At 36.6% G+C, this 27,893-nt stretch overlaps 1 protein-coding gene across 11 annotated transcripts; it reads left to right on the forward strand.

Moving 5' to 3' along the window:
- The first annotated feature begins 6,314 nt into the window (after positions 1–6,314).
- Positions 6,315–27,799, forward strand: LOC18423143 (Leucine-rich repeat (LRR) family protein). Of its 11 annotated transcripts, none has more exons than XM_088871589.1 (22): positions 6,315–6,495; positions 7,436–7,499; positions 7,646–7,782; positions 7,909–7,995; positions 8,220–8,295; positions 13,255–13,329; positions 13,409–13,478; positions 13,583–13,660; positions 14,241–14,301; positions 14,401–14,479; positions 19,963–20,053; positions 22,265–22,325; positions 22,419–22,489; positions 22,962–23,035; positions 23,140–23,277; positions 24,095–24,199; positions 24,867–24,991; positions 25,066–25,162; positions 25,297–25,371; positions 26,926–26,981; positions 27,087–27,164; positions 27,338–27,799. In XM_088871589.1, the coding sequence occupies exons 1-21, from the start codon at positions 6,389–6,391 to the stop codon at positions 27,157–27,159; spliced, it is 1,800 nt and encodes a 599-aa protein (XP_088727715.1). In that variant the 5' UTR covers positions 6,315–6,388; the 3' UTR covers positions 27,160–27,164; positions 27,338–27,799. The 11 variants fall into 11 exon arrangements, 10 of the variants coding, with proteins under 10 accessions (XP_088727715.1, XP_088727719.1, XP_011625544.1 ...); XM_088871593.1 differs by having other exon boundaries at positions 6,315–6,453; positions 7,909–8,071; XM_011627242.3 differs by having other exon boundaries at positions 6,315–6,453.
- Positions 27,800–27,893: the final 94 nt, after the last annotated feature.

Here is a 27,893-nt window from a genome sequence, read left to right on the forward strand (position 1 = left end):
TTTCCCCTTTTTAATGAAAGATTTATTTGCACAACTATTCATGTTACTATGGAAGAATGAATAAGCATAATATTCTTAATTTATTTTCAGATTTTGAATTTTTTTTTAAAAAAATGTATTGAGAAAATATTTTCATCCACATTTGATTCTTAATCACTATCCCTGGGCGTATTCAATAAATTTATCGTTATTTTCAGCTCCAATAATTTATAGCACAAAATGTAGGGAAAATGGGAATCTCATCTCAAGTATTTGGAAGAAAGTTTCACATTAATTATTTTATATTGACATGAATTATTTTTAATGTATAAATAATCAAATTACATTCTTAATAAATATTTGCCATAAACAGGTATTATAAATTTCAATAAATCTTGGAAATCACGAGCATAATTACTGCTTCATACTTACAACATTGATTTGTATATTTTCTATCTTTATTTAATGGAAAACGAGTAAGGGTTATTCTCCCCACAAACTTACCCAAAAAAAATTGCTTCATACTAATAAATAAATGGGTTGGTTGTTCTATATCTCACCTAAATAAATGAAGGAAAAAGTTAATATGAGATTGTAACTTTACTTGTAAAAAAAAGTTTCCATTTTATTTGGACAAATGAGCAATATGGTTCATTATTTGTCAAGATATATCCTATGGTAGAGTAGAAAACAACAATGAAATATAAGGGTACAGTAAAGGACTAGAAGTGTGAGCTTTTTTAAGTTTCTCTTTAGGTGTATATTTTATTTATGATATTCAGTTATTCGCTATTGATTTGATTGCTAGAAATGAACCGACAATAGCACCAAGCATTAAATATGATGGGACACAGTTTAGCACTGTCATGTGGCATTGTTCTCACGTATTACTTATTACGATCAGATTAAGATTAGACGGCTATGCATCTCCATACAGAAATTCCATTCATTTAAGGACTCGTAAAAATGTGTCCTTTGGATATGTTATAAGATACTCCAGTGAAAGGACGGTCTCCCTCCAAGTGTTTGAAAAACTCAAACTGGTCTCGGAAAGGGCCGTTTCTGAGTAACAGGTAAACGGACTGGTTCAACCGTTTTAACTAGACAAGTCTTGGTCGGTTAAAAGTGTATTGAAAAAAAATATATGAAAAGTATATGTAAAGCATGATTAAATGGAGCACATTCAAGTGAAATTGAAAATTAGTGAAAACTTTAAAATTTAAAAAATCGGTTTGCACCTTTGGGTACTTTTGATTTTTTTTTTTTTAAAGATGGAAAAATGTAAAAATAAGTATTCTTGGCCAAAATACTTTTCAATATTTGTCAAAATAATAAAAAAATTTAAAACTCATTACAAATAAATTCCTTATTTTTTTAAGATTTTATATAATTTTTTAAAATTTGTTTTTAAAATACCTAACCCTGATCACCCAAATTGGCTAAAATCAATCTGATTTTGAAATAACGACTCGTGTGATCTAGCCAGAGTATATAATAAATTTTTTTTCCTTTTGCAATTATTTCCTTTTCTTCACGGTCTAGATCACTCACAAATAGTCCTTTTACAATATAATAACTTCAACTAAAAATAAAAAATAACAATACAATAGGATCTCAAGAACTTGAAGCCATTAAAACCATATTTTTCATTAACCTAAGAAAATACACAACATATGCTTGAAAATAAAAAATATAATAAATAAATATAAAAGAAACAAAAGAATGTGTCGAGGATTACCTCGACCGGATTCTTACACCTCATATCAAGTCACCACCTTCTGATGGCACGGGATCTAATAGTCAACCTTCAATCTCAACGGTGAAAGCAAGTTTGGATAAGCCACGCCAATGGAACATGAACCACATATAGCAAAACCTCAAAACCCCCAAGTGGATCCCCTTAGCAACCTAATTTTGAAAGAGATGATCATCATACTACCGTAACCATATAATATTAGAATCCCAAATAAAATATGGGAGGCTATGAGAGAAAACACCATGAGAAAGAAAAGTCATGAGATCAGAGATCATAAGAGAGGATGGGAGAACCACCAAGAGAGATATATCAAAGATGTGAGAGTCGGGCATGCCCTTTTGGGTCTCTTGAGAGAGAGACATAAACTTTCTTAAGAAATAGGGTTTTTTGCTTAGAGTGGGCTGTGCCCTCCCTTAGATGGATGAGAAAGAGATGGAAAGTTGTGGTAAGATATAAGGTGTAAAGATTTTGGGTAGAAACAATATATTTTTATAATGTTTGATCAAGATTAGGGTTTTCCTTGGCTTGACACTCATATGAGATTTAATATGAACCATTTATCTTGGGTTACTTGTAAGGTAAGAGATCTAAGCTCTCCATTCCATATATGTGCCATCAACAACTTATGGAAAGTGTTAGATCATTATCCCCTAATTCCTAAACTATTTTTCCATTAATTACTTAAAATAAAAATTGATATATCATAATATTATCCTTTCTTATTTGAAGCATAAGTCTTCTCTTACATTCCAAAATATTAATCAAATATTCCTCAAGGCTTCAAAACTTTCCAAAACAACACAAAACCTTATCTCAAGTTGCAAAGCTTGAACACCAATAAGAAAGATGCCATAGGTGGTGCGTGCCACACATGGTGGGTGGCGGATAATGAGCTCCACCCATCATGCAATGGTGGGCCCAAAAGACCTATTGGGCCTCTCATGCATCTTTAATTTATTATATATTTTGGAAATGCACAAAACTAGTATTTGAATATTTAAATGATTATAAGATCAATATATCTGTTTTTATAAATCTAAATTTGATAAATAAAATATCCAGATATTTAGAAAAATTTACATAAAATATAATAAAATATAAATAAAATCAATAAATCTTGATGGGAAAATGATCCATACGGTCTATGAATAAATATCAACTAGGGCACTCCATGTCTCATCGCGAATTACGAATCACGCATGCTTTTTCAAACCGACCTAGCGTTGTTTGTGACCCACAGTCTATGCAGGAGATCATTAGTGGGTCACAAAAGTATAGGCAATGGGCAAGGGGTCGCAGTTCCAGTATATAGATTTCAAGTCCCCCTCGGAGACGAAATGCCAATGTCATCCTCATATTGATGCAATCTATGGCTCGATGGTGCATATGGGGTATATCTCGCACATAAACATACTTCACCCTGAAATGTGGTATGCTTTCCTGACAATGGCTATCGATGTGCATGCTATGTGATAGAACAAATGATGAGGATTTGATCATGTCCTTTAAGGCCTCTATCACACACAAGGGTCGCACAGTCCATTGGCTCACTCATCCGGGCACACTCCAATTTCATCAAGGGATAACCCATATAACCCTCATCGGTACGATTCTCAAAGCTCATAAAACATGGGTTTACTCCAACTAGATTGATTTAGCACATCAAGCATAGTCTAGTATCAGCAAACATCATTAGCTTAGTATGGTCCACAAAGGGCTACACTCCCATTGCGTTCATGTTCTACTATATCATTTCATTTTATAAGCACTCATAAGGCATTTAATGGCCGCACTCACCCAACATATCGAACAGGCCGGCTTCGAGTTGAACCAACCAATATTACATTTACTCCCCCTCCTTAACAAGTAAGCAGAATAGCTATTCCATCATTCTCCATTAAACCATACCATACCATGTAATCATTCATTGAGTACCTATCTTAAAAGTAAAATGTCATCAAACCGCACATGCAATCACTCATTTAAGTGCCATCATCTTAAAAGTTCAATGTAGAATATGGCTTTAGATAAGTAAAATATAGTTGTTTTTCTATCTCTAAAAGGATTTCATATAGTTGAGGGTGGCAGCATGTTGGGTCAGGGCTTATGACCTAAAAGGCCCAACTCGTGCCCAACCAAGGCTCAAGAGCTCGCCTAACCATGGGTCTATGGATCACCTTGCTTGACCCGTTCTCTAGAATTTATTTCCTTACCATACTTTTAAAATAGATCTCGTTCCTCTCATGCATTGGAAGAAGCAATATGTTATCAAGCTATTCTATTGGGAATAATGAGTACATTTCCAAATACTCAAAGTTTCATATCAAAAGCAAGTTTTCAAGAAACCACAAGATTGTTAATGAGTTCAAAAAGTTCCATATCAAAAGCGAGTTTAATGAAACCCACTCTCCAAGGTTGATTGATAAGTTGAAAGACCTAAAAATGAATATTCTTCTAGGGAGATGATACCTATTGGTATCAGATTCAAAGTTTGCTCGCAAAAATCCTATTAGTTATTTGGGTGAAAAAACATTAGACATTCAATATTCTAAAAAACATTTTAGATAATATTGTAATGAGTTTTTTATATATGAAACAACGCTATCTCCTATGCTCCAATATGTTTTTGTATCTCCTATATCCTCTCCCCCATATGGATTTTATCTCAGAATTGTATATTATCGTACGTCATTTTTTGTCGTGCTTGTATCCCCGGTACGAATAAGAAGAGAGCCAGTAGCAACCTAGTCCTATCAGTACCCAAGACACCGCTAGACCATGGGAACTCTACAAAAAAAAGCCAAAAACTTGTCAATGTCTCAAAGAGTATTGAAATGGCTTCAAAATGCATGAAAATGGTATTTGGGATGCCCGATTCTCATAAAGTTTTCGTCACATTCTGATGACATGATCAGAACGAAATTTGGTTTTCAAATCCAGTTTCTATCATGTTGAAAAGTGGACATATAACTATAGCCCTAATTTGTGGGTATCAAAATAGTACCTGACTGCCACCATTATATCTGGAATGTCGAAAAACCCCTAGGTACCAAATTATGGCTCAATCAGATACTCTAGAACCATTATGGGTGTAACTTACTATAAAATGGTGGGTTTTACACTATCGCGGTGCAGCCTCAGCGAATTAGTTTCCATAGTCTTCTCATTTAGAGTGATCATATCTTGCTCGTTTTTTGTCAAATTAAGCTCAAATTTAGATACAAGCTAGATTTTGATGACCATACTATTTTGACATAAAACATGCATCTTGACGTGTTTTAAAGTGAGAGAATTTCTAGATAGAAGATATGCTCATAAATATGCAAATTCATAAAAAAACATCAAAACCTTTGGAAGGCCATAACTTATGATTCCAATAAAGAATTATCACAAAAACGGGTCTGTTGTGACCGTGTGTCGAAGCGCTATAGTTTGGTATAAGTTTTATGCGAAAATCGGAAGCCGGATGTTGCAAATTTGAAAGATGAAGAAATGCACATTTTTCAAGTCGCAGGAATCCCATTTTCCGGCGACATCCCGAATTTGGAAAGAGCTCAATTCTAGACCAAAACGGACGAAAATTATTGCAAAATGATTGTAACACTGTCCTTTACAAATTGTGACAAAAATGAAGACTTGGAACATCACAAATCAAGCAACATCGATGGTTAAAGATTTGTAAAGTTTATGAACTTGGCCGGATTTTGGGTTATTCTTAAAAAAATTGTTTCAAGACGATCAAAGGGTATTAAAACGTTCACAAGAGTTCAAGCATCGACTCTGTGACGATTAATCGTCCAAATTAACATCGTCGGTGTCCAAAAAACCTCCCAAAGACTAGCCATAGCAAGAGGCCCCTCATAGAAGGAAGGTTTTGTTATTTGTTGAAAAGTGCTTCGGGGCAGTTTGGTCATTTGGTCTAATTACGACATGATTTTTTTAATTCATTAATTCTGTATTTTTTGACAATTTGGGGTACTTTTGAGCATTCCGCCCCCGTTTAGTGATTGCTCTATGTAAGGAAGCCCTATCACTTGTAAGAGAGGTTGGTTGGTCTTTGGAATTTGTCTTGAAATTTTGAGAATTGAAGGCTTGGAGAATTTTTGCCTTTTGAGTTATTTATTTTGGCAATTTGTGAGTATTTTGGAGGGAATTTCGGTCTATTCTCTTTGCTGCGCACACACGTCCAAGACTAAGAGAGCGGGGAAAGAAACATTTGGTAGAAGGAAAAATACCCCTAAACCACCATACACTACCCCCATCATTTCGGTATTAATTTTTGCGTACGAAAATTTGTGCCGCAAATTTTATTGTTGGTTTTAGAAATTGATTTTAAATCCATCATGAAGATTTTTGTTGGATAAAGATTCGACGTGGAGCTTTATTTTGTTTTTATTTAAGCCATCTATAAACTTTATCCCTTTAAATAATAAAATATTTTTAAATTTTAATAACAAAGTAAAATTTTTAATAATTTTTCCTTTTCAATATAGGATTGTATGTAATGAGACTATTACCTTTGATATAATAAGGTCACGAGTCTCCTTATAAGCATATCCATATTTCATCTGATGATTACAAGGAATTGTGGAATATAAAGCCCTCTGATTCATTGTCTCCTCAATTGAGGAGTGGGTTTAGAGAGAGATAGAGATGGATCGCATTCTGAAAGCTGCGAGGAGCTCAGGCTCTCTCAATCTCTCCAATCGCTCTCTCAGGTCTCTCTTTCCTGCCATTTCTATTTTCTCTCCTCTATCTCTGCCATTTCTATTCCCAGTTCATTGAATGCAGGCATTAACAAATTCCATGTTCAAAATTTCTCAAATTTCGAAAAATAAGATGGTTCCACTGTATGGAAAAATTGTGGATTCAAACCCTGTTCCTTGATCCCCTTTATCGCAAATTGCTCTGAATGTTTCTATTTTGGAAATCTCTGTGATTTTTCTTGCGTTCCTGTAATTGCTTAGCTCTGTCCCTCGTTCTCTTTCTCTGTCTCTCTACTTCACTGACTTGAACACACATTGCTTACCTCTCTCTCTCTCTCTGTTGGATAAACTGTTTTACAAGATGGGATGTCATATAGTGCTTAGCAAGGCACAATTGATCCATAAAATGCAGAACGTTGTAATTGATCTTTCTTTTCAAGGCTTACTACTGGTCAAGTAAGAATAGCTCATTGGGAGAAAATTTCATACCAGTAGAAGCTTTAAACTGTTGACTTGAGAAAACCATAGAAGCATGTTTTGGCAATAATGGGTCACGTTGAGAATTCATTGGTTGCATTTCTGAAATTCGTAGTCTTTTCAATTATCGATTTCGGTTGTGTATAATTTGTTTGTCTTTATAATATTTTGCATCCAATTTGTTGGGGCATGGGGACCCTGATTCCAGGCTCTAAGATGGCAAACCGATCTATTGCAAGTACGGGAAAATATATGAAAGTTATGTTTTTTTTTTTTTTTTTTGATCAATAAAAATTAGAGCTATGCTTTTAATGTTGAGTTCGTTATGTTTGGCATGGTTATTAACACCAAGAATGAGCTACTTTCAACAAAATTTATATAAAAAATATTGCTAGAGAAAGCCGGGATTTTTGTGTTATGATATCCAGAAATCAAATTATCGATTTTTCACATTTCACCTGACCACGGTCTTTTAATCTTTTAATTTTGATAATTATGGTCGAGTTTGTTTTGTCAGGGAACTGCCAAATGAGGTTTATAGAAATTTGGAGGGGGTTGGGGAAGGCGATAAATGGTGGGAGGTATTATTTAACTTCTCTCCAATCCCAAAGCATATGCATTTATGAAATTGCGTGCTTTTACAAGTTTGGCTTGGTCTTTGTAGTCCGTGAATAATGTATAAGTAATCAAGTCTTCTAACAGGAGGTAATGATGCAATGTTTTGTAGGCTGTGGAGCTACAAAAGCTTATACTAGCTCACAATAATATCGAGGTCTTACAAGAAGATGTAAAAAATTTATCCATGTTAACTGTTTTGAACATTAGCCACAACAAGCTTTCTCACCTACCAGCAGCTGTAGGACAGTAAGTAGTTTGTTACGTTTGCTGAGTTTAGGTGGCATTCTAAAATATACATGTCTCTTGGTTTTCTTTTTCTTTCTCACCATGTCAAGTTTATCTTTTATTTACAAGTTATTGTGTGATTGACAGGCTCACTGTTCTTAAATTACTTGATGTTTCATTCAACTCAATCAAAAGTATACCCGAAGAGATTGGCTCTGCAACTTCTCTAGTCAAGTGCGTCCCATCTCGATTTTCCATCCATGAATTGGGATTCTTTATATTCATCTGCTGATGGATGCCGTCCAAATATGTATAATGTCCCTCCAACATATTTGTAGATCAATTTTAACTTTGTGGATATAGGAAGAATGATTTTATGTTGTTTCAGGGTTGGTCTTCAGAAATCCTATGTGTATTTGACTGATTATACTAACTGTATGTTTTTAAAATGAATGTAGGCTTGATTGCTCGAGCAATATACTAGAAGAACTTCCTGGGAGTCTTGGAAGATGTTTAGAATTGTCAGAGCTGAAGGTATTATTTTACTCCTATAAGAATAATAGGGGTATCTAATTCTCCAGTTCCATGGATGATATTAAGGAATATTTATTATTAGACATCTTCTGCCATGTTTCACAAGAATGTCAATGTTTTATCCATTTCTAAGATTGGGGAAATCAGATGCAATGGATGTAATAGAATGTTGACTAGGGGCTTTTTGTTCAGTGGAAAAGTGGATAGCTATGTTGGCCAAACACTGACCTGGAGTATTGTGTCTGGCATGCATCATAAGTGTTAGTACTTTGGCCTAAAAAGCCGCTACATCATGACACATCCGTATAATTATAATTTTTTCATAAAACAATGTAGTTTTCATATATGGGTAATAAATGGTTAAGGCTTCAAGCAATGGGACATCACAAAGGAGGGCAGGCCTCTCTCCTAGGCTGAAAGCTTCTAAGAGGACAACTTAAACAAATTACCTGTCTTTGCTCCACAAGGAAGACATATACTGGTTCCAGCAATCTCAAATTTGGCGATCTCAATACCGCTGGTTTTCACAAGATCGTGAGCTGTTGCCGTAGAGATAATACCATCACACAAATTAAAGTGGGGAACCTTTCTCTTGATAGAAAATGCTATTCTGCAATTCTTTTCTGACCTCTTTATTGCCACACCTGGTCCCAGGCCCTATATGGCAGATATGTTTTTTTGCAACCTTACCCCTAGACTAGGCTTCCTGGCTAGAACGGCCCTTCTTGGAAACGGAGATCCTCAAGTCCATTAAGGACCTTGGGCAGGACAGAGCCCTAAAGCCCTGATGGATTTCCAGTTGCCATTTCCAACAGCTTCTGAAGCTCCTTCCGGCATGACCTCCTCTCGTTCTTTGAGGAGTTCTACTCCAGAGGTATCATTCATGGGGCCATGAATGCCACATTCATTGCCCTTGTCCCTAAGAAAGAAGGGGCATAGAAACTCAAGGAGTTTAGGCCAATCAGCCTGATTAACAGCTCGTATATAATTATTTCCAAAGTCCTTGCATCCTGTCTCAAAAGAGGTACTTCATTGGGTAATCTTGGCACACCAAGGGGCTTTTATCAAAGACTGCCAAGTACTCGACAGCGCCTTCGTCACCCACGAATGCATCCACTCGCATCATCTCTCAAGGTTGTCGGGAGTCGTCATCAAGCTTGATTGGGAAAAGGCCTATAACCAAGTGGATCGGGCACTTCTAGACGATACCTTGTATCACATGGGCTTTGGAGTCCGCTGGAGGAACTTCTAATCCCTTCTTCTCAGTTCTCATTAACGGTTCTCTCAAAGGATTCTTCCCCTCCTCCCGTGGCCTTAGACAAGGCGACCGTCTGTCGCCCTTTCTCTTTGCCATAATAGGGGAGGTTTTCAGCATGTCCATTACTAGAGTGTACCAACATGGTTTCATTGATGGCTCCAGGATTTGGGTCCACGGGCCCAACCATCGCCTACCTCCAATACGCAGATGACACACTCCTCTTCTGTGGGACTTTGCAACCCCAAATTGACACGTTGTGGTTGTTCCTCAAGCACGCCATTGGTTTTAGGGTGAATATGAACAAAACCAAGATGATTGGGGTGTTTGTGTCCACCGAACTCGCAATAATCCAAGACCTGGCTGAGCGCTGGGGTTGTGAAGCCCAGTCCCTACCCTCCACCTATTTAGGGATACCACTATGCATCGGTAATCCCCAAACCAGCCAATGGAACCACCCAATCGACAAGTTCAATAGAAGATTCGCTAGCTGGAAAGGTAGGTTTCTCTTGCGCGGTGCAGATCACACTAATCAAATCTACTCTTTCTGATGTCCCCATATTTCAGATGTTGCTTTCCATGTGCCTGCAAAGGTAGCCCATTGCCTTGAATAGCTGATATGCAACTTCCTATGGTCGGGGGACAAAGAAAGCAAAAAGTTCCACCTCATTTCTTGGGATAGAGTGTGCTTACCTAAAATCTAGGAGGGCTGGGCATCTGCCACCTTAAATTGAACAATATTATCCTTCTAGGCAACTGGTGGTGACGCTTGACCACCCTGGAGCGCCATCTGTGGCAAGTCATCCTTCGATGCAAATACTATCTCCCCTTCTCCGAATGGTTACCTTCTGGCAGGCCTCTTGGTCGTACCTCAAGGGTGTGGAGATCCATCCTCCACTGCTTGCCTCAATTCAAAGCCTACATCATATTCCGTCCTAGGGAAGGTGGACACGTGAGATTCTGGTTGGATCTCTGGCTTGCTAACTCCACCGTCATAGAGTGGTACTCAGACCGTTCAGAATTGCTAGCCTGGGCCAAGGATTCATGGCAGATCATTTTGATTCCCTGGGCTCTGCTAGAATTTGGGACTCCAGGTTCCGGAGGGCCCTAATGGATGCTGAGTTGATCTACTTCCTTAACATGTCCTCCCTTCTCCTCACTGTTTTTCTCCCCTCTCAGGGAGCTGATGGCATCATATCGACTCTTACCACCTCAGTTCTCTTCTTAGTCTCGTCCTTCTATCGGAAACTACTGTTGGGCCCTACCTTCCGCACTATTCCTCACTCCATCACTTCTAGGACCTGGTTCCCCTTCATTCCACCTAAGATCCAGGTGTTCAACTGGATAGGCCTTGCCCAAAGAGCCTTAACTGTAGATCAACTCCAAATCAGGGCCCTCCCCATTCCCAACAGGTGCACTATGTGCATGGAGGATGAAGAGACCAATGCACACATTTTCATTTATTACAAGCTGGCAACATAACTGTGGGGGGACGTACTACAGCTCTTCAACTGGTATTGGGTAACCCCCGAAAATGTCCCCAGTTATTTGGCTCCCTTTACCCCTTCCCTTGTAGCAAATCGGGGATCTTACTTTGACAAGCAGCAGTCGCTGCTACTCTGTGGGTCCTGTGGACTGAGCGCAACAATAGAATCTTCTGGGGTGTCTCTTCCACACCTTTGGTCTTGCATAGAAAGAGAATGGAGCTCATCATTTTCTGGGCCACGAATAGCCCAGCTTTCAAATTCTTCTCACGCACAGACTTTCACCTCAATTGGCAAGCCTTGCGGTACCTTTCTCCTTCTTGCAATTCCTGGGCTTCCCTTTGGAGACCCCCTGTACTGGGGCAAATCAAACTAAATTTTGATGGGTGCTCTTAGGCAACCCGGGCCCAGCTTGGATTGGGGGCATATATTGGGACCACGAAGGCTGAACCCTTTTCTCCTTCTCCAAGTCCATAGGACAATCTGACCCTACCACCGCTGAAGCAATTGCTCTGCTTGAAGGCCTTTGTAACTTTCAAAGTTCCTGGGCTTGCATCCTTATCGTAGAGGGAGATTCCAGTAATGTCATCCAATGGGCCTTGGGCTCTTTGGCCAGTCCATGGAGATTAGCGCATATTTTTGACGATTCCCACCTTTCCAGCATGATTCTTGTCTCTTGGATGCACATGTGGTGGGAAGCAAATGCTACAGCAGATAATCTTGCTAAAGAAGGGACTCATCTTGGTGTGACTTCCTTGGGATCCTTCCCCGCCCTCTTCTATAAGCCTCCTGCTTAGTTTTTGCCATTTTGTATAGGCCTGTGGCTGACCACTTTATTTCTCTTGTATAGGGGTCCCTGAGAGGGTTTTCCGTGTACGGTGCCCAGTTGGTGGGTGGTCATTTTTTGCGTGGTCATTTTTTGTAACTTGTACTAAGTTCTTTTAATACAAAATTAAAATTTTCTCTCTCGCTTTCTCTCTCTGTAATACACACACACACACATACACATATACAAACACCTAACTATGGTTGGTTGGTGCAGCGGTAGACTCCAGGAAATTGGTACAAGATGTCTTGGACTTTTGGTTCAAACTTTTTTGCTAGGTCATTTTTTGTAACTTGTACATCTTTTAATAAGGTCTTTTAATACAAAGTTAACATTCTCTCTCTCTCTCTATAATATATATACACACACACACACACCCACATATACACACACCTAACCATGGTTGGTTGGTGCAGCGGTAGACTCCAGGAAATTGGTACAAGATGTCTTGGACTTTTGGTTCAAACCCAAGCCTTGTGCTCTATATACTCTTTTATTGTGCCCATGTTTGGAAGTGTGGGCATGGTGTCTAAGTGTGAACAGCTGTGCAGCAGCAAAAATGAAGTGTCTATGTAACATATTGTTGGAAATGAAAGGAGTAAGCTTTATTGTATTTGATAGAACTTTGATTTATCTTTTATTTATTCCTTATTTGTCTTATGTCTCTAAATAAGGGCAGTATTGTCTATAAGTTGTAATTAGGATTATTACTTAATGTTATCAGAGGAGTATAGGTCACAAGTGACCTCTAAGACACTCATTGTCCCTCTCTCTCTCTCTCTCACATGTCTCTCTCTTCTTCTTCTTCATCATCATCATCATCTTTATTTTGTTTCCTCTCTCTCTCTCTTTCTCTAGATCCTACAAAATTGTTTTCTTCTCTACTTTAATTTCAACTCATAGGTGATTATAGAGACTAAGGTGTGGTCATTATGTTTTCTGAGGACGGTGTGGGATCAATAAATAACTAAAAGTGTTGGAATGCAAATACTACTTGAGATTAGACCCATAGAAACATGCTGTGATTCACAAATTCTGCTATCTTTGAGTCTTAGATATTTCAATAACTCCTGCAAAATGTTTAGCTCTCTTAGTGGTCTACTTGGATGATTTCTTTCATATGTACCCAGATTATCCTAGAAGTACAGTCCAATCACCAAACTGAATCTGTTTGAAATATATTTCCTGGCCATGTTTTCATATTGTTCTTATTATTTGGTGATAAAAAATAAAAGGTTCGCTTGAAATGTGTGTACTTTTGAGTTTGTCAAGTCTTTCTTCGATATCAGAACTTGTGCGGCTATTGAGTTTCTTGGTACTTTCTCTTTCTTTTTGTTCTACCAAGAGAAACTTTGGGTCTTGAGAAGCTGAAGTATATTTTATATGCTTCTCAGGCATCGAACAACCACATCACTAAGTTGCCAGATGATATGGTGAAGTGTTCCAAGTTGATAAAATTGGATGTGGAGGTATTCTCTTGGTTTTTTAAATTTCTTTGATCATAAGGAGCACTGGCATGATTGCCAATAATATTCCTCTATATGCTAGGGGAACAAGCTAACAACAATTCCTGAGCATCTGGTTGGATCATGGACCTCCCTGACTGAGCTAAATGCTGGTAATCTCCAATAATGTATTATGTCAATGTCTGTTTAGATTACTCATACTTATTTTTGTATTGTGTCTGGTAATGCCAATACTTGTCCTTTGTACCCTGTTCAGCGAAAAATTTGCTTGGTAGTATTCCTGACAACATTGGGGTCCTCTCTCGACTTGTTCGACTTGATCTTCATCAGAACAGTAAGTGGGACATCTCTGGCCCTTTTTCTCCTTTTTTCCTTGTTTTCCATATTTGCAGCCTTTATCTTATTTTATGAATTTGCTTTTTGTAGGATTTAGCAGTACCTCTCGTACTTAGAACTGAAATATTAATTAGTGAGCCAGAAAGACTTGGGTTGAAAAAATGGTTAATTCAGCAAATGATGAAATGCACATAGATGTTGACTGATATTTTTGAGTGGATTTATGTGCAACATGGTTGGTTGTTGCAAGACAATATTTTCAATAGGAGGTTACTGGGTCAATTCTTATTCTGATCTTGGTGAGCAGATCATTCATAATTTATTTCTGTATGTTAGACTTAAATTCCAAGAAAATCGGGAAGTGAAAGTGATCGAGAACTTATTGATGAAAACCATCATGTATAATTCATTAGTTAATGAAATGGCAATTTAATTAAATAATTGGTTATTATTAAAACGACAAGTTCACTTCTTCTTTTTTCTGAAATTTAGAATATGAACTGGTAGTGGCATGCTTTTTACCTTGCTTTGAGGCATGATGACTGCAATTCACTACATTTTATTCTCCTAATTTGTAGGAATCTCATCAATACCGTCATCTATAATGGGTTGCTCTTCACTTTCAGAGCTTTATTTGGGGTTAGTTTGTGGCTTTACTAAATTATGTTGTACTACCATGGGATATACATCTGGAGTTTGATTTTTTATTTTAATATTATATATCACTGCGTTTTTCAGGAACAATCTGTTGTCCACATTGCCTGTGGAGATTGGTGCTCTTTCTGTGCTAGCAACCTTGGATCTTCACTCGAATAAGGTTCTCTGAGTATTTTTGTTTAACAATTCGAAGATGTAACTGCTTACTGATTTTTGGAGGTATTTGAAGCAAAATATTTTAGTGTTCCAGCTGTCTACACATTGCACATATGATCTGTTGAAATACATGCTCATTTTCGATTCTTTTGAAAGTCAAGCTTAATCAATATAGTTAGAGGGGAGAAAATTTGCTTGTGGTTGTCTTTGGTCATGTATTTCAAGGTACTGTTACATACAATTTTTGTTTCATAAGTAAACTTGATGCAGGGAGAAATAGAAATTGGAACAATAAAAACAACAAAAGAAAAGGTTGAGAGAATATACCCTATCTCAAGGTCTGCAAGGGAATCTACCCCAAAAACGATCTTTTCACAATACCAAATTTACTCAATTCTCGTTGTCTGCTCTTTACAAAGAAGGGACATCTCCCTTCGAATAAACTTTAGAAGAAAAAAACCCACAAAGATAATTCTCTCTTCTACTTACTTTCCCCTATTTTATCTCTATCCCTATTTTCTCTCTCACTTTTTCTCTCTCCCATATACCATTCGTATTTCTCTCTCACTTTTTTCTTTCCCACGTACCATTCCTATTTCTCAATCTTTAACATGGTTGATCTTCTCCATATCTAAATCCCTTGTCTTTCTCCTATCTAAATCCATCTCTATTTAAATCTAACTAAATCTCCTACCAAGATTATTTCCTATCTAATCCCCAAAATTCTCTTAACAACTCACGCACCTTCTCCCACTTAACACAAAGTCACGCATCAAAATTTCCCTCCTCCCACTTTAACTCATCCTCTCTCTCTTTCTATTTTTAAGGAAAATAAAAAAAGAATAATAAAATAATAAAATAATAAAATAATAAAATTAAAACAGCCCCAATTTTATTTGCATCATTCTTCTTGAGTTGGGAGAAGCTCGACTTTGAGCTTATAGAACTTACATATTTTAGAGGCCGTTTTGCAAGTTGGTGATGTAATCCCATCATGCACCTCGACACTTTTTCTTCAATTTCTTCATTAATCTGATTCATCGAATGCTTCGTGTTTATCTTGAAGTAGACTATAGTAAACTATGGCTCAATCTTGATTTTTCCTTCAGACTCAATTGGTTGGATTTCGAATACTGCATCACATATATCTTCTTCTTCGTAATTGATTTCAAAATTTCTTGCACATTGGGGTTATCGGTGCCATCTTTTGTATCGAGATCTACCTCTTCTTATTCTTGTTCTGCTTGTTCTGATTGCAATCTATGAAATAGATCTCGTAGACATTGTTTTACTACTTTGCTAATACGCTCTACTAGTACTTCTTTGAGTCCATCAAAGATTTGATCGAAGCTCTCCATAGCTAGATCAGGGATCTTAAGGCTTTGATACCAACTGATGTTGGGAGAAAATAACAGGATAGTAAAAATAAAAAAAAAATTGGTCGAGAGAATATACCCTCTCTCAAGGTCTGCAAGGGAATCCACCCCAAAAAGATTTTATCACAAGATCAACTTTACTCAATTCTCAATCTCTGTTCTTTATAATGAGGGACTTCTTCCCTTTTAATAGACTTTAAGAAAAAAATAAACAAATAAATAAAAACCCAAAATAAATAAAACTCTCTCTCCCTCTCACGATGTCTTCTCCCTATTTTCTCTAAATCTCTTTTCCCTATTTTCTCTCATCTATACGAGCATCCATATCTCTCACTTATCCTTTCCATATCTAAATCCATCTCTATCTAAATCTTCCATAAATCTCTAAGTAAATCTTCTATCAAGATTACCATTTCAAGATTAGTTCATATCTATTCCCCAAAATCCTCTTAACAACTCACGCACCTCCTCCCTCTTAACATAAAGTCAAGTACCAAAATTTCCCTCCTCCGACTTAACTTTATCCTTATCCTAGCTCTCTTTCTATTCTTAATTAAAAATAAAAAATAAAAAAACTTCAAATTTTATTTGCATCATTCTCCCCAGGTTGGGAGAAGCTCGACCTCGAGCTTATAGATCTCAAATATTTTAGAGGCATTCTCTAAAGTTAGTGATGTAGTCCCACCATGCGACTCGACACGTTTTCTTCAATTTCTTCATTAAGCCGAGTTATCAAATGCTTCGTGCTTATCTCTTTTTCTTCAATTTCTTCATTAAGCCGATTCATCAAATGCTTAGTGCTTATCTCGAAGTAAAACACAATGATGTCGGGCTCAATCTTAATTCTCCTTCAGACTCACTTGGTTGGATTTTGAATACTGCATCACACATATTTTCTTCTTCATAATTGATTTTCAAAATTTCTTGCACATTGGGGTTATCGGCATTGTCTTTTGTATTGAGTTCTACCTCTTCATATTCTTGTTCCTCTTGTTCCGATTGAAATCTATGAAATAGATCTCTTAAACATTATTCTATTAATTTGCTACTAGGTCTTCTCTGAGTTTATCAAATCTTTTGATCAAAACTCTCCATAACTAAATCTGGGATCTCAAGACTCTAATGCTAACTGATGCGGGGAGAAATACCAACAGATGCAGGGAGAAATAGTAATTGGAATAATAATAATAAAAAAAAGGGTTGAGAGAAGGGACATCTCCCTTTAAATAAACGTTAGAAGGAAAAAACCTACAAAGATAATTCTCTCTCTCTTCAACGTACTTTTTCCTATTTTCTCTCTCCTTCCTATATTCTCTCTCCCACGTACCATCCATATTTCTCAATCTTTATCATGGTTGATCTTTCCCATATCTAAATCCCTTATCTTTCTCCTATCTAAATCCATCTCTATTTAAATCTAACTAAATCTCTTGCCGATATTTCCTTCCAAGATTAGTTTCTATCTAATTCCCAAAATTTTGTTAACAACTTACCCACCTCCTTCCACTTAATACAAAGTCACACACCAAAATTTCCCTCCTCCCACTTTAACTTATCCTATCTCTCTTCCTATTTTTAAGGAAAATAAAAAAATAATAGTAAAATAAAAAATTAAAACAACCCCAATTTTATTTGCATCAAAACTTGTGTATAAGTGGAAATTTATTTTGGCAAGTTTCGATAGGCTTCTTTTCCTAATTTCAATTAGAAGGAAACAAATTAATTACAATTTTCTTTCATTAGTTTCTTTGTTGAGGTGGTCAGATGGGATTTATACTCAGTACCACAGTGTTATGGCACTTGCGCAATATCCTCTAAGCCAATAGGCTAGACCCCACTTCTACCATTAGGTTTACTATGTCATTTTTCAAGCCAAATCCAACCACCAATGTTCGAATTATTCATGTGAATTCTGTAACTACTTTTCTCTTCTCTTTGCTTTCCTGAAAATCCATGAATCTATCAACTATTAACATTGCCTGAGATGTGAATTACAACTTGTTCTCAAAAATTCTAATATCCTATTAGTCCAGATTCAATTTTGGCACAAATAGATCATAGTTTGGTGATTGACTTGTACTTCTGAAAATGAATGGGAAGTGATAATGCAAGACCTTTCATCTTTCAGGCATTAACCTTTTTCTGTTTTTTCAGATTGAAAAAAATTATCTTATTTCTTATAACGTTTATTTGTATTTTCTTGCATTTATTTTCCTCTTAGTTGTGACATAATGAGCTTGTATTCTAGTGGAAGTACTTATTGTTGGAAGAATTGTTGCAATAATGGACACACTAGCTAATGGTGGGGCGGGAAACTATTTTGATTTAGCAGTTTTCCCTGATCGGTCACTGAGATGCTACCTTGGCATCTCGCTGTGTATTTTATTTGTTTTCTTTTCACTTTTTCCTACATTGAGATGTTACCGATCAAAAAACTAAAAGTAAAAACTTTCAATATGTCCATCTCTATTTTTAGTTTAGTCCAGCATTGTTAGGACTGGACTGGTTACCTTAACGGTAGGGCACCAGTTGGGTCAGACCAGCTGGTCAAGAACAGTTCACCAGTAGGATTAGTGTACTAATTTCAAAAGTTATGGAAAATAAGAAGATACCCAAAAAATAAGGAAAATTATGGAACAAGAAAAGATCCAGAAAATTTAGAAAAAAGTTCAGTTCAAGATTTTCCATAGTTGCGTTTTAGCATTAAAGAAACAAAAAGCGGTATAAAAAATTCCATTTTTCTCATAAAGAAAAAACTGAAATTATCCAACATCCATGATACAGAAAAAAAATTCATCTAACATTATTCTCTTTAGTTGCATTTATGTATTAAATAACCAAAAAAAAAAAAAAAATGAAGACATAACCACAAAAACACCAATTTTTATGCATAAAACAAGAAAAAATTGCATGGAAGATACAATCTATGCAAAAAGCCAAAAACCAACAATATTGAACTTTTCTAAATCTAAAACAACCATAGACAGGAAAGAAAAATCGTTTCCCTAAAATGCAGAATATATTCCTACTTTTTTCCAAAAAGAAAGAAAACAATAAAAAAGTGGGTAGATGAAACTTACTTCATCATCATCATCAGAGCCTTTTCTCTACTATTTGGGGTCGGTCACGCGAATCCTGGTTCATCATTCTTAGGATTCATGGAAAGTTTTGGCAAAATTTTATGTTAGTTGCCTATCTAATACAACCACTCCCTTTACCCAGGCTTGGGACGGTTAAGGGAAAGTTTAAAGTTTTCATCCATCTTAGACCATTAATTAAACTTACTTGAGGATGCCAAATGATCTCTCTCTCTAAAAACAATCTATTTACCACCAAGACAACCCTGATGACATAAAACTACCCAAACACCCCCAGAAGAAAGTAAAAAGGATACAAAAATAAAATGCACTAAAAGGCATTTTTTTCTGGAAAAATTTTTTTTTTTGGTAATTTTGACGGCCCCATTGGGATCAGTCAGTTTGGTCCTGGAGTCATGGACCAGCTGGTCAGGATATTGGACCTAGTCCAGACGATCTGGACTGGGCGATCCTCTGGTCTAATCTAGACGTTTTGGACCGGCCGTTCCTCCGGTCCATGACCAGTTCGATGGACCAGCCGATCCAGGGTGCTGACAAGATTGGGAGGGCATCGGTGCACCGGTTATGGTGCTAATCGGGTCTTTGCATTATTGGTCCTGTCTATGAGTACTAACACAGTTTTGGGAAGTTTTCCATCAACTGATGACCCTTGAAATAATGTTTTATTTTCTGGAAACGACAAAAAAGGCATTTTATATCTCTTTCGTTATGTGAATATGTGCTCTTATGTCGTCCATTACTAAGGTTTGCTAAGTTTCCTTCAAGTAATTGTGCTAAAAATAGTACAAATTACTTTGTTGTCTGAACATAATTCGAAGCTTCAAAATTAAAAATCCAACAAATATGCATGTGCTACAATTATCCTATGTGTGTTGCTTGCATGTTCTCATCTTTAGGTTTTTAACCCTTGAATACTTAAGATATGAATCTCCTTTATTCGTCATTGCATTGTTTATATTGAGTGGGGAACATGCAACTCTTCTTTGATGTTATGTGATTGTTTCATAATGCAGCTGAAGGAGTATCCTGTGGAGGCATGCAAACTTCATCTCAGAGTCCTAGATCTGTCAAATAACTCATTGTCTGGTTTGCCACCAGAAATTGGTAATCTTTCTTTATGTTACCCATAATTGCAATTGGTGCAACAGACTTCCATGTGCTTTTAACTTTATCTATGAAAACCCGTGTTAGAAAATTCGGATGCTTGGCCTCCTAGATGACCCAGGCAGGCCACCGCACCTAAGGGTCCTAGGCACCTACCTTTTTCCCTAGGCGGACTTAAGGCAGATCTGTTGCCTTTTGCCCTAGGTGGACTTAAGGCAGCTGTGTTGCCTTTTGCCCTTAGCGGACTTAAGGCAGATGTGTTAGCCTGCCTCACATTCCCCTTAAAAAAATGGAAAATAAAAGGAAAAAAACAAGAGGAGGAGGAGGAGGAAAAGGAAGAAGAAATAGACGATGAAAAAATAACTATAATAGGAAAGTTATTGAAGGAAATGACACACCATGGATACAAGCTAGGTTTTTGTCTCAGTAACCTCAGCTAGAGAGAAGAGAGAGATGGGTTTTGAGAACGAACCATGGCTACAAGGTAGGGGTTCATCTCTGCATCTTTGGCTAGAGAGTAGAGAGAGATTAGGGTTTTGAGAATGAATGACGATTTCAAGAACTGAAGAAGAGGGCGACTTTCCCGAGAATTACCCCTTTCTTTCTATCAAATATAAATTCATCTAAATTTTTTGGAAATACCAGGAAGACCTGTACTTTAGGGGAGATTACCTACTTTCACCATGTTAATTATTAATTAGAATACACATTTTCCTAATGTTAAACATAGACCCGTTTTCCTATCATTAATCAGTGAGTACACTCATAGAACTCTCTCTTTCTCTCTAAAGAGAGAGAGAGAGAGAGAGAGAGAGAGAGAGAGAGAGAGAAATTTCTTGGCCTGTCCCTTACGAAGAACCAACTTAGTCCCTTGATGACAAGTCAAAAGAACCTAGGTTTAGGAGCCCACCTAGGCAGCCGAATATGCTGTTGTCAATATTGATGAAGACTAGAATCCTCAAATCTGGATTCCCATCTGTAAGTGAATTGTATACTATATTCATATTGCTGTTTCATCCCAAACAAAGTTTGATTTGTGTCTTGTATGTGATATTACTTTGGTCTTTTTGCCTGATGGATTGTGATTACATATACTGCTATGAGAACATTTGTATGATTGAAAGGATTAAATCATATGTTTAAAGGAAGAAAGGAATATTGGGAGAGCCGTTATCTAGACCTCTTCATTCTGGAAAAAGCCATAAAGCCGTTGTGCCTATATTCCTAAGATTCCCGTCATTAAAGTGGATGTCAGTGTCCTAGTTTGATGTCCATATGCTTTATGAGTTCTTTTTTTTCTGCTTTATTTAATTATAATTTTATTTTTATTTATTGTATTCATATTCCTAGTATAGAATTTTAGTTACCAAACAATTTCTGTAGAAGCTGGAGTTGTTACAAGGTAGGCAGCATTTTCAGAAGCACCTAATAATTTTGTAGGAAGTGTTGACCTCTTGAGCAGGAGTGTTTCAGTGATTAAGATTTACAGTTTCCTATATTTTTAAGGAAATTTTTGTAGATTAAAACATAAAAAATATATTTGGTATCAGTATTGTTGCTTTTCTCTCAAAGTCTTCTATAGGGTATAGGAGCATGTTTTCTTTAACCTCTTTCATCCAGGTTCTATTCTCTTATGTTTCAATAGTTTTAGGGGGTTGACCCTACTTCATGTCTTGGTTTACTCATTTTTTTAATCCATGTAAAGAAAATATAGTATATTATACCCCTGATGGAGTCTTCCATGTATTATTGCATTATTTGAACATTTTCTCCTCTTCTATATTTTTTGTACAATTGATTCTTAACATCTACTAGGAGAGTCTCTCTCTCTCTAGATTAAAACATAAAAAATATATTTGGTATTGGTATTGTTGCTTTCTCTCAGAGTCTTTTATAGGGTATAGGAGCATGTTTTCTTTAACCTCTTTCATCCAGGTTCATTCTCTTATGTTTCAATAGTTTTAGGTGGTGACCCTACTTCATGTCTTGGTTTACTCATTTTTTTAATCCATGTAAAGAAAATATAATATATTATACCCCTGATGGAGTCTTCCATGTATTATTGCATTATTTGAATAATTTCTCCTCTTCTATATTTTTTGTGCAATTGGTTCTTAACATCTACTAGGAGAGTCTCTCTCTCTCTCTCTCTCTCTCTCTCTCTCTCTCTCTCAGACGTACTAAAAGGTTGTGATGATCTTGTTGTCGTAGGCATGATGACGAGTCTTAGAAAGCTCGTGCTTACTGGCAATCCTTTGCGAACTCTTAGAAGGTGAAGAGTGAGGGTTCACATCTCTTTTTGCATTTGGAAATACTTCGACCGAGTATTTGAGTTATTTTCCTAAGCATGTGTTTTCTTGTGCAGCTCGTTGGTATCTGGCCCAACACCTGCATTATTAAAATATCTCCGAAGCAGACTGTCTCCTGATGAGAGTGGTAAAGTGGTTTTGGCTGATTAGACTTGCATAATATTTTGATCATCATTTTAATCTTGTGTAGTTTCTCGTTCTCAGGGCTCCACTAACTCATTGCCATGAGCTTGTTCTTCATGGGCATGAGTACTTATACATTGACAATGTTTTCTTTCTTTACATGCCATTGCGTCTATATTGGATGATCTTTTTTGGTTTGTTTTTTTGGGGTTGGGGGGTTTGGGGTGCAACACTTGCATTGGGTTACCCCAACACATGTTTTGTACCATAGTTTGGTTTTGGTGTTTCTCTGGTCACCTTATTGGCTTTCCTTGTTTAATTGGGTTTATGATTTGCATAAGCGTAATTTTCAGCTTCCATTGAGTTCATACTATTTAAGTATTTTTTGAAAAATCTTTTGTTCATTCTTACACTGCTGCATGCGGCCATACACTGTATTTTCCGGTTGTAACTATTATCGCTGTTTTCTTGTACAGCTTCTACAACTACTTCCCGTACTTTGAAAGAAGAGCATATTTCTATGGCAGCTCGGTTATCGATTTCTTCAAAGGTGAGTTCTTTTGTACTTGTTCTTATTAAGCTAACTTTGTGTTTTACATATTCTTGCTTATGGATGGTAGATTCCTTTGACTTTTTAGTTGTATTATGCCTCAGGAATTGTCCTTAACTGGGTTGGCGTTGACAAATGTTCCTCCAGCAGTATGGGAATCAGGTGAAACTGTGAAAGTCGATCTTTCCAAAAATTTGATTGAAGAGCTTCCAAATGAGCTCTCATTGTGCACCTATCTTCAGGTAAAATGGAGATATCAATTTTCGTAGTCCTTAGTAGAGAGAATCAAATTACACATCTCCTGCAGTGTGGTGCATATTAAACTTGCAATCCGGAATACTATGCTTTGCTCGAATTGTATTCTCTGCCTACATGAAAGACGAAATAATTATTTATGTTCTCTATAATGAAATTTTCTTTGATTATTTTTTTCATTTGGTCAGTATCTAAAACATCATTTATTTGTTGGGTTAGATTCCCTCAACGTCATTGCTGATTGGCAAATAAGTATCAAAGAAAAGCCTACACCAATACGTAGACCATTGGAATTTCAAATGCGGATTTCCCTCTCTAAACTTGGGGTCTAACATATAGGCTCCTTTAAGTTTCTGGCAATGGACTTAAAGACTATGACCATGCCTCTCATTGCATCCTGTTGAATTACCCTTGACTTAAACTCAAGCATGACTGCTTACATAGATATTGACTGTATCAATTGTTTATGAAGTAATAAGAAAGTAACTGACAAGGAGCTTCTTGGGGTTGAATGCTCTAGGAAAACTCAGCAGTTTTAGTGTGTATACTCATGATCCTCTTTTGTATATCATATCACACTGTCAAATATATGATTTGACAATCGGGCTAAAATTATTAGCTTGTCTGTGACGTTCAGAATGTTATTCTGGTCATGGTAGTTCTAATATATTTGTTATTTCTTATCAACTAGCTCTTGCTTCTTTTATGCGCATCTATGGAAAATTGCTGCATGATGTTAATGGCTGCAGAAATCTAAATGTTCTATAATTTCTGTTCTGTACTAATGGCTACTAGTAATTGCAGACCCTAATCTTGTCAGACAACAAGATAAAAGAATGGCCTGGTGCAGTTCTTTCATCTCTTTATAATCTTTCATGCTTGAAGCTGGACAATAACCCACTAACACAGGTAAATTGCATAAATAGCTGGGATGACTGTTTTGAGCTTATGAGTTCTATGCACTGTTATTTCACGATATATTATGTTCTTGAGATTGCGATAACCATCTCTTATATGCATACCTTTAGCATCTAGGGATAGATATGGAGCAAATAATGATTTTTTTAGTTATGGACATGAAGCTATTATTAATTGAGAAACACGGTGAAAGGGAGATTAAGATGAATGAGGATATGAGTGGCACACATTCAGAATTGCCTCTAAATTGATGGATTTGAATAATTTCTTACACTGGAGATTAAATGAAATTTTAAATGTGCAATCATGCATTCCAACTCATTAGTGTAAGTTCTGGTGTAACCATGCAACATATTAGAGTTATGAATGCAAAACTCATCAAGCCATATGCACCATACTAATCAAGGTGTATGGTACATGCACTCCCAATTTGTAGAAGCATAACTGGTTTGGTAAAAACTGAGCTTCATTTATGAATTTGAGTCACTTATTAAACAACATATATTTCTCTATTCCATTTGAATGTATAAAAAACTGTTTTTATCTAGTACTAGACTTTCTTCTCATAGATGATGCCTTTGAGTTAAAGAAGACTAGTGTCTACTTCTTTCATTTCTGTTTTCTTTTTAAGTGTTTCTTTTCATCTTTGACCTTGCAGATTCCATCAAATACCTTTGAATCTCTGACAAAGCTCCAAGTACTGGATTTGAGTGGTATTCCAGCTTCGCTACTTGAACCTTCATTTCTCTCTAGCATGCCACAATTGCAGGAGCTATACTTAAGGTACAAATATTGAAACCTTTGTGCATCCTTTATTTTGGTTACTTTTTGGGGTTCTTACTTTTTGAAGTTTACAGACGAATGCGCTTGCAAGAAGTCCCTTCAGGCATTTTGACTTTACAAAATTTGCGTATTCTGGACCTAAGTCGGAATTCCCTTGTATCTATTCCTGAGGTGAAAGATTTTATGCATGCAATATTTATCCCCTGTGATGCCTTATGTGTTAATTTTCTTTAATTACAGTTTCAGGAATAGCTTGTCAATTTTTATGTTATCTTCATCCATTTCCAAATTTATTTTTTACACAGGGTTTTAAGACATTAACATCTCTAAGTGAGCTCGACTTGTCGGACAACGACATCCCAGCACTTCCAGTGGAACTGGTATGCTATCATTCCTTTTCTTCTTTTGCACTCACTAGATTATGAGAGAGTTTTGATATAAACTCCTTATTCATTAGCTGATTAAAATACTTCACACTTTAAAACATTGCCATCTTTTCTAAAACCTGCAAAATATCCTTCTAAACAATTGAATAGCTAGAGGTGTAAAAAATGGGTGTGGTTGTATAGAGCCTAGGCTCTAAACAATCAAATTAGAGCTTACCTTCAAATAGTGTCGAGAAATGTGGTTTCAATATTGGAAATCTTTGCGATAGCCTTAAAATATATTTTTCATATTTATTTATAAAGTTTAAAGCTTCAAAAAGAGTGTAGATCAATAGATCTATCAAAACTTGAAAATCTTAAAAATTGATAGTCCAAAAATGCGTTACAAAATACACTATTTGCAAAACTTTAAATCTATTTTTTTCTCATGTCCATGCATCTTGATGTCGAGATGATCAATTTGAAGATATTTGGGCATCAAAACAACCTATTCTAGTGAAATTTTTGAGGTAGGCTCAAATTTGATTGTTTGGAGCCTCAGCTCTATATAAACTTTTTCCATAAAAAATTGACTTGCTTTTTTTATGCACGTAACATTTACAAAGACCAAAGATCATATGACAGACAAGGTTGATTGTGGAGAGGTTGGATTTCCCTTGATGCTGAAGAGATAGTGAGACTGTCATGAAATCTATGTTCAAATTTGAAACCAAAGGGTTAAGATGATGAACTCTAGACCAGTATGCTACATTTTAATACTGAAGCATAAGATCATTTTTGAAAGGCACTTATGCACCTTTACCGTATGAAGAAGGGTTGACGTTTGGCCATCAAAAGGCGTACAGACCTTTAGATGCATGGCACTTGATTACATGCTTAATTGCAACCCTTACCTGATAACCTATACTAATTGTTGCCCTAGACCAATATCCATCCTACCTATAAATAATTTGGAAGGATTATGTTGAGTCCGCCAACTCATGCGTACCCCCTTGTTTTTCAAGGGTTTTAGGAGACCCGAAACACATCCTAAATCACTGCAACTCCATTCCCACCTCAGATTCATGAATTTGGAGTACCAAAAGTAGGGTAGATCTGCTGATTGTAGAAGAATTGGAATGAATGGTCCAAGAAAAGTTTACAGGAGTTTCATTTTTAGGACCCAAAATTTATGTATTTTTCAGATTTATGATTGTGGTGGTCGATATGATAGACCTGTAAAGTTTCCAGTCGGAAATTCATCTCCAATATGGATTTTGGAAGGTGGATGCAACAGAACAGTGGGTCCACGGACACACCAATACCCTACCCAAAATGATTTCAGACATGGTTTTGGGTATTTCTCGTGTGCCTCTTCATGCCCGCCCATGTGCCTAAGATGCATGTTATTTTCACGAGTTTTCACTTTAGAATAAAAATATTGTTCTTGGGGATATAATAAAAATAATTTATGGTTTGTAGTCCATATAAGCTAGCATCTGCATGCGCTCACTGAATACACACTGTACAAATTCAAAACTGAAACATGGGATGGTTTTTTGCTCCCAGGGATTGCTGGAATCAACCCTACAAGTCCTGAGACTGGATGGGAACCCATTGAGAAGGTAGTATTTTGGCTTTTTCCCATTATTAAGGTTTTGTGGATAATTTTCTTTTTCACTTATTTGCTTTTCCAGTTTTGTCTAAAGTTTTTGAGTTCTTTTGGGCAGCATCCGTCGACCAATTCTGGATCGTGGAACAAAGGCTGTTCTTAAGTATCTCAAAGACAAGATTCCAACATAACCCAAGTATGGTACTTTGAGGTTGCCGTTTTTCTTATTTCGGTTATATACATGGACAAAGATTAATAAGCCCGCTAAGATTATATAAGCGAACGGGCTTATTCTGCAGCATAAGCCATTTTGAAAAGTCGGGGTCTATCAAAATCTAAATTTTCACGCCTAGCTATCCAACCATGCAGATTCAATTTGAGCCATTAGGTGTACAAGGTGAGTTACGTGAGTGGACATACCTCATGTTTCTCCATTTCCTCAGCTTGTTACATACGCTTGCATGTACAAGAAGAGACAGATTAACTTGAGGGAGCCCTTAATGGCAAAAATATCCTTGTTCGTGGGTTTGTTGAATGCAGAGTGTGACATTATACAGGGTTAGAATGCGGAAACAAGTTCATTGATTGAATCTCCTAAAACCCTTATTGTAATCAATAGCAGGGTTATAGGGTGTTATTGAGTGTTGGGAATTTCTCTCCAAGGCTTGCTGGTTTGGTTTTTATGGTTCTTCCTTTTTGAGTTTTCTTAGTATTTTTATTGTGTATACTTGATGTAATGAGCCTATCATGAAGCTCAATTTGATTGTAAACGAATTGTACTCTTACTGTTTTATTTGGCAGTGGTTATTTACTTTGTTTTTTGGGTGCAAATTAATGTTGTCAAATTCGCTTAGGAGTCTTCTTCGGTCTGGGGAGAAAAACGAAGCAACTCTGTGCTTCAGCAGGATCGGGGGAAGAGTTTGGA

The sequence above is a fragment of the Amborella trichopoda genome, chromosome 7 (genome assembly GCF_054954075.1).
Source record: "Amborella trichopoda isolate Santa Cruz 75 chromosome 7, AtrichopodaSantaCruz75HAP2 v2.0, whole genome shotgun sequence".
In the NCBI taxonomy this organism is placed as follows: domain Eukaryota; kingdom Viridiplantae; phylum Streptophyta; class Magnoliopsida; order Amborellales; family Amborellaceae; genus Amborella; species Amborella trichopoda.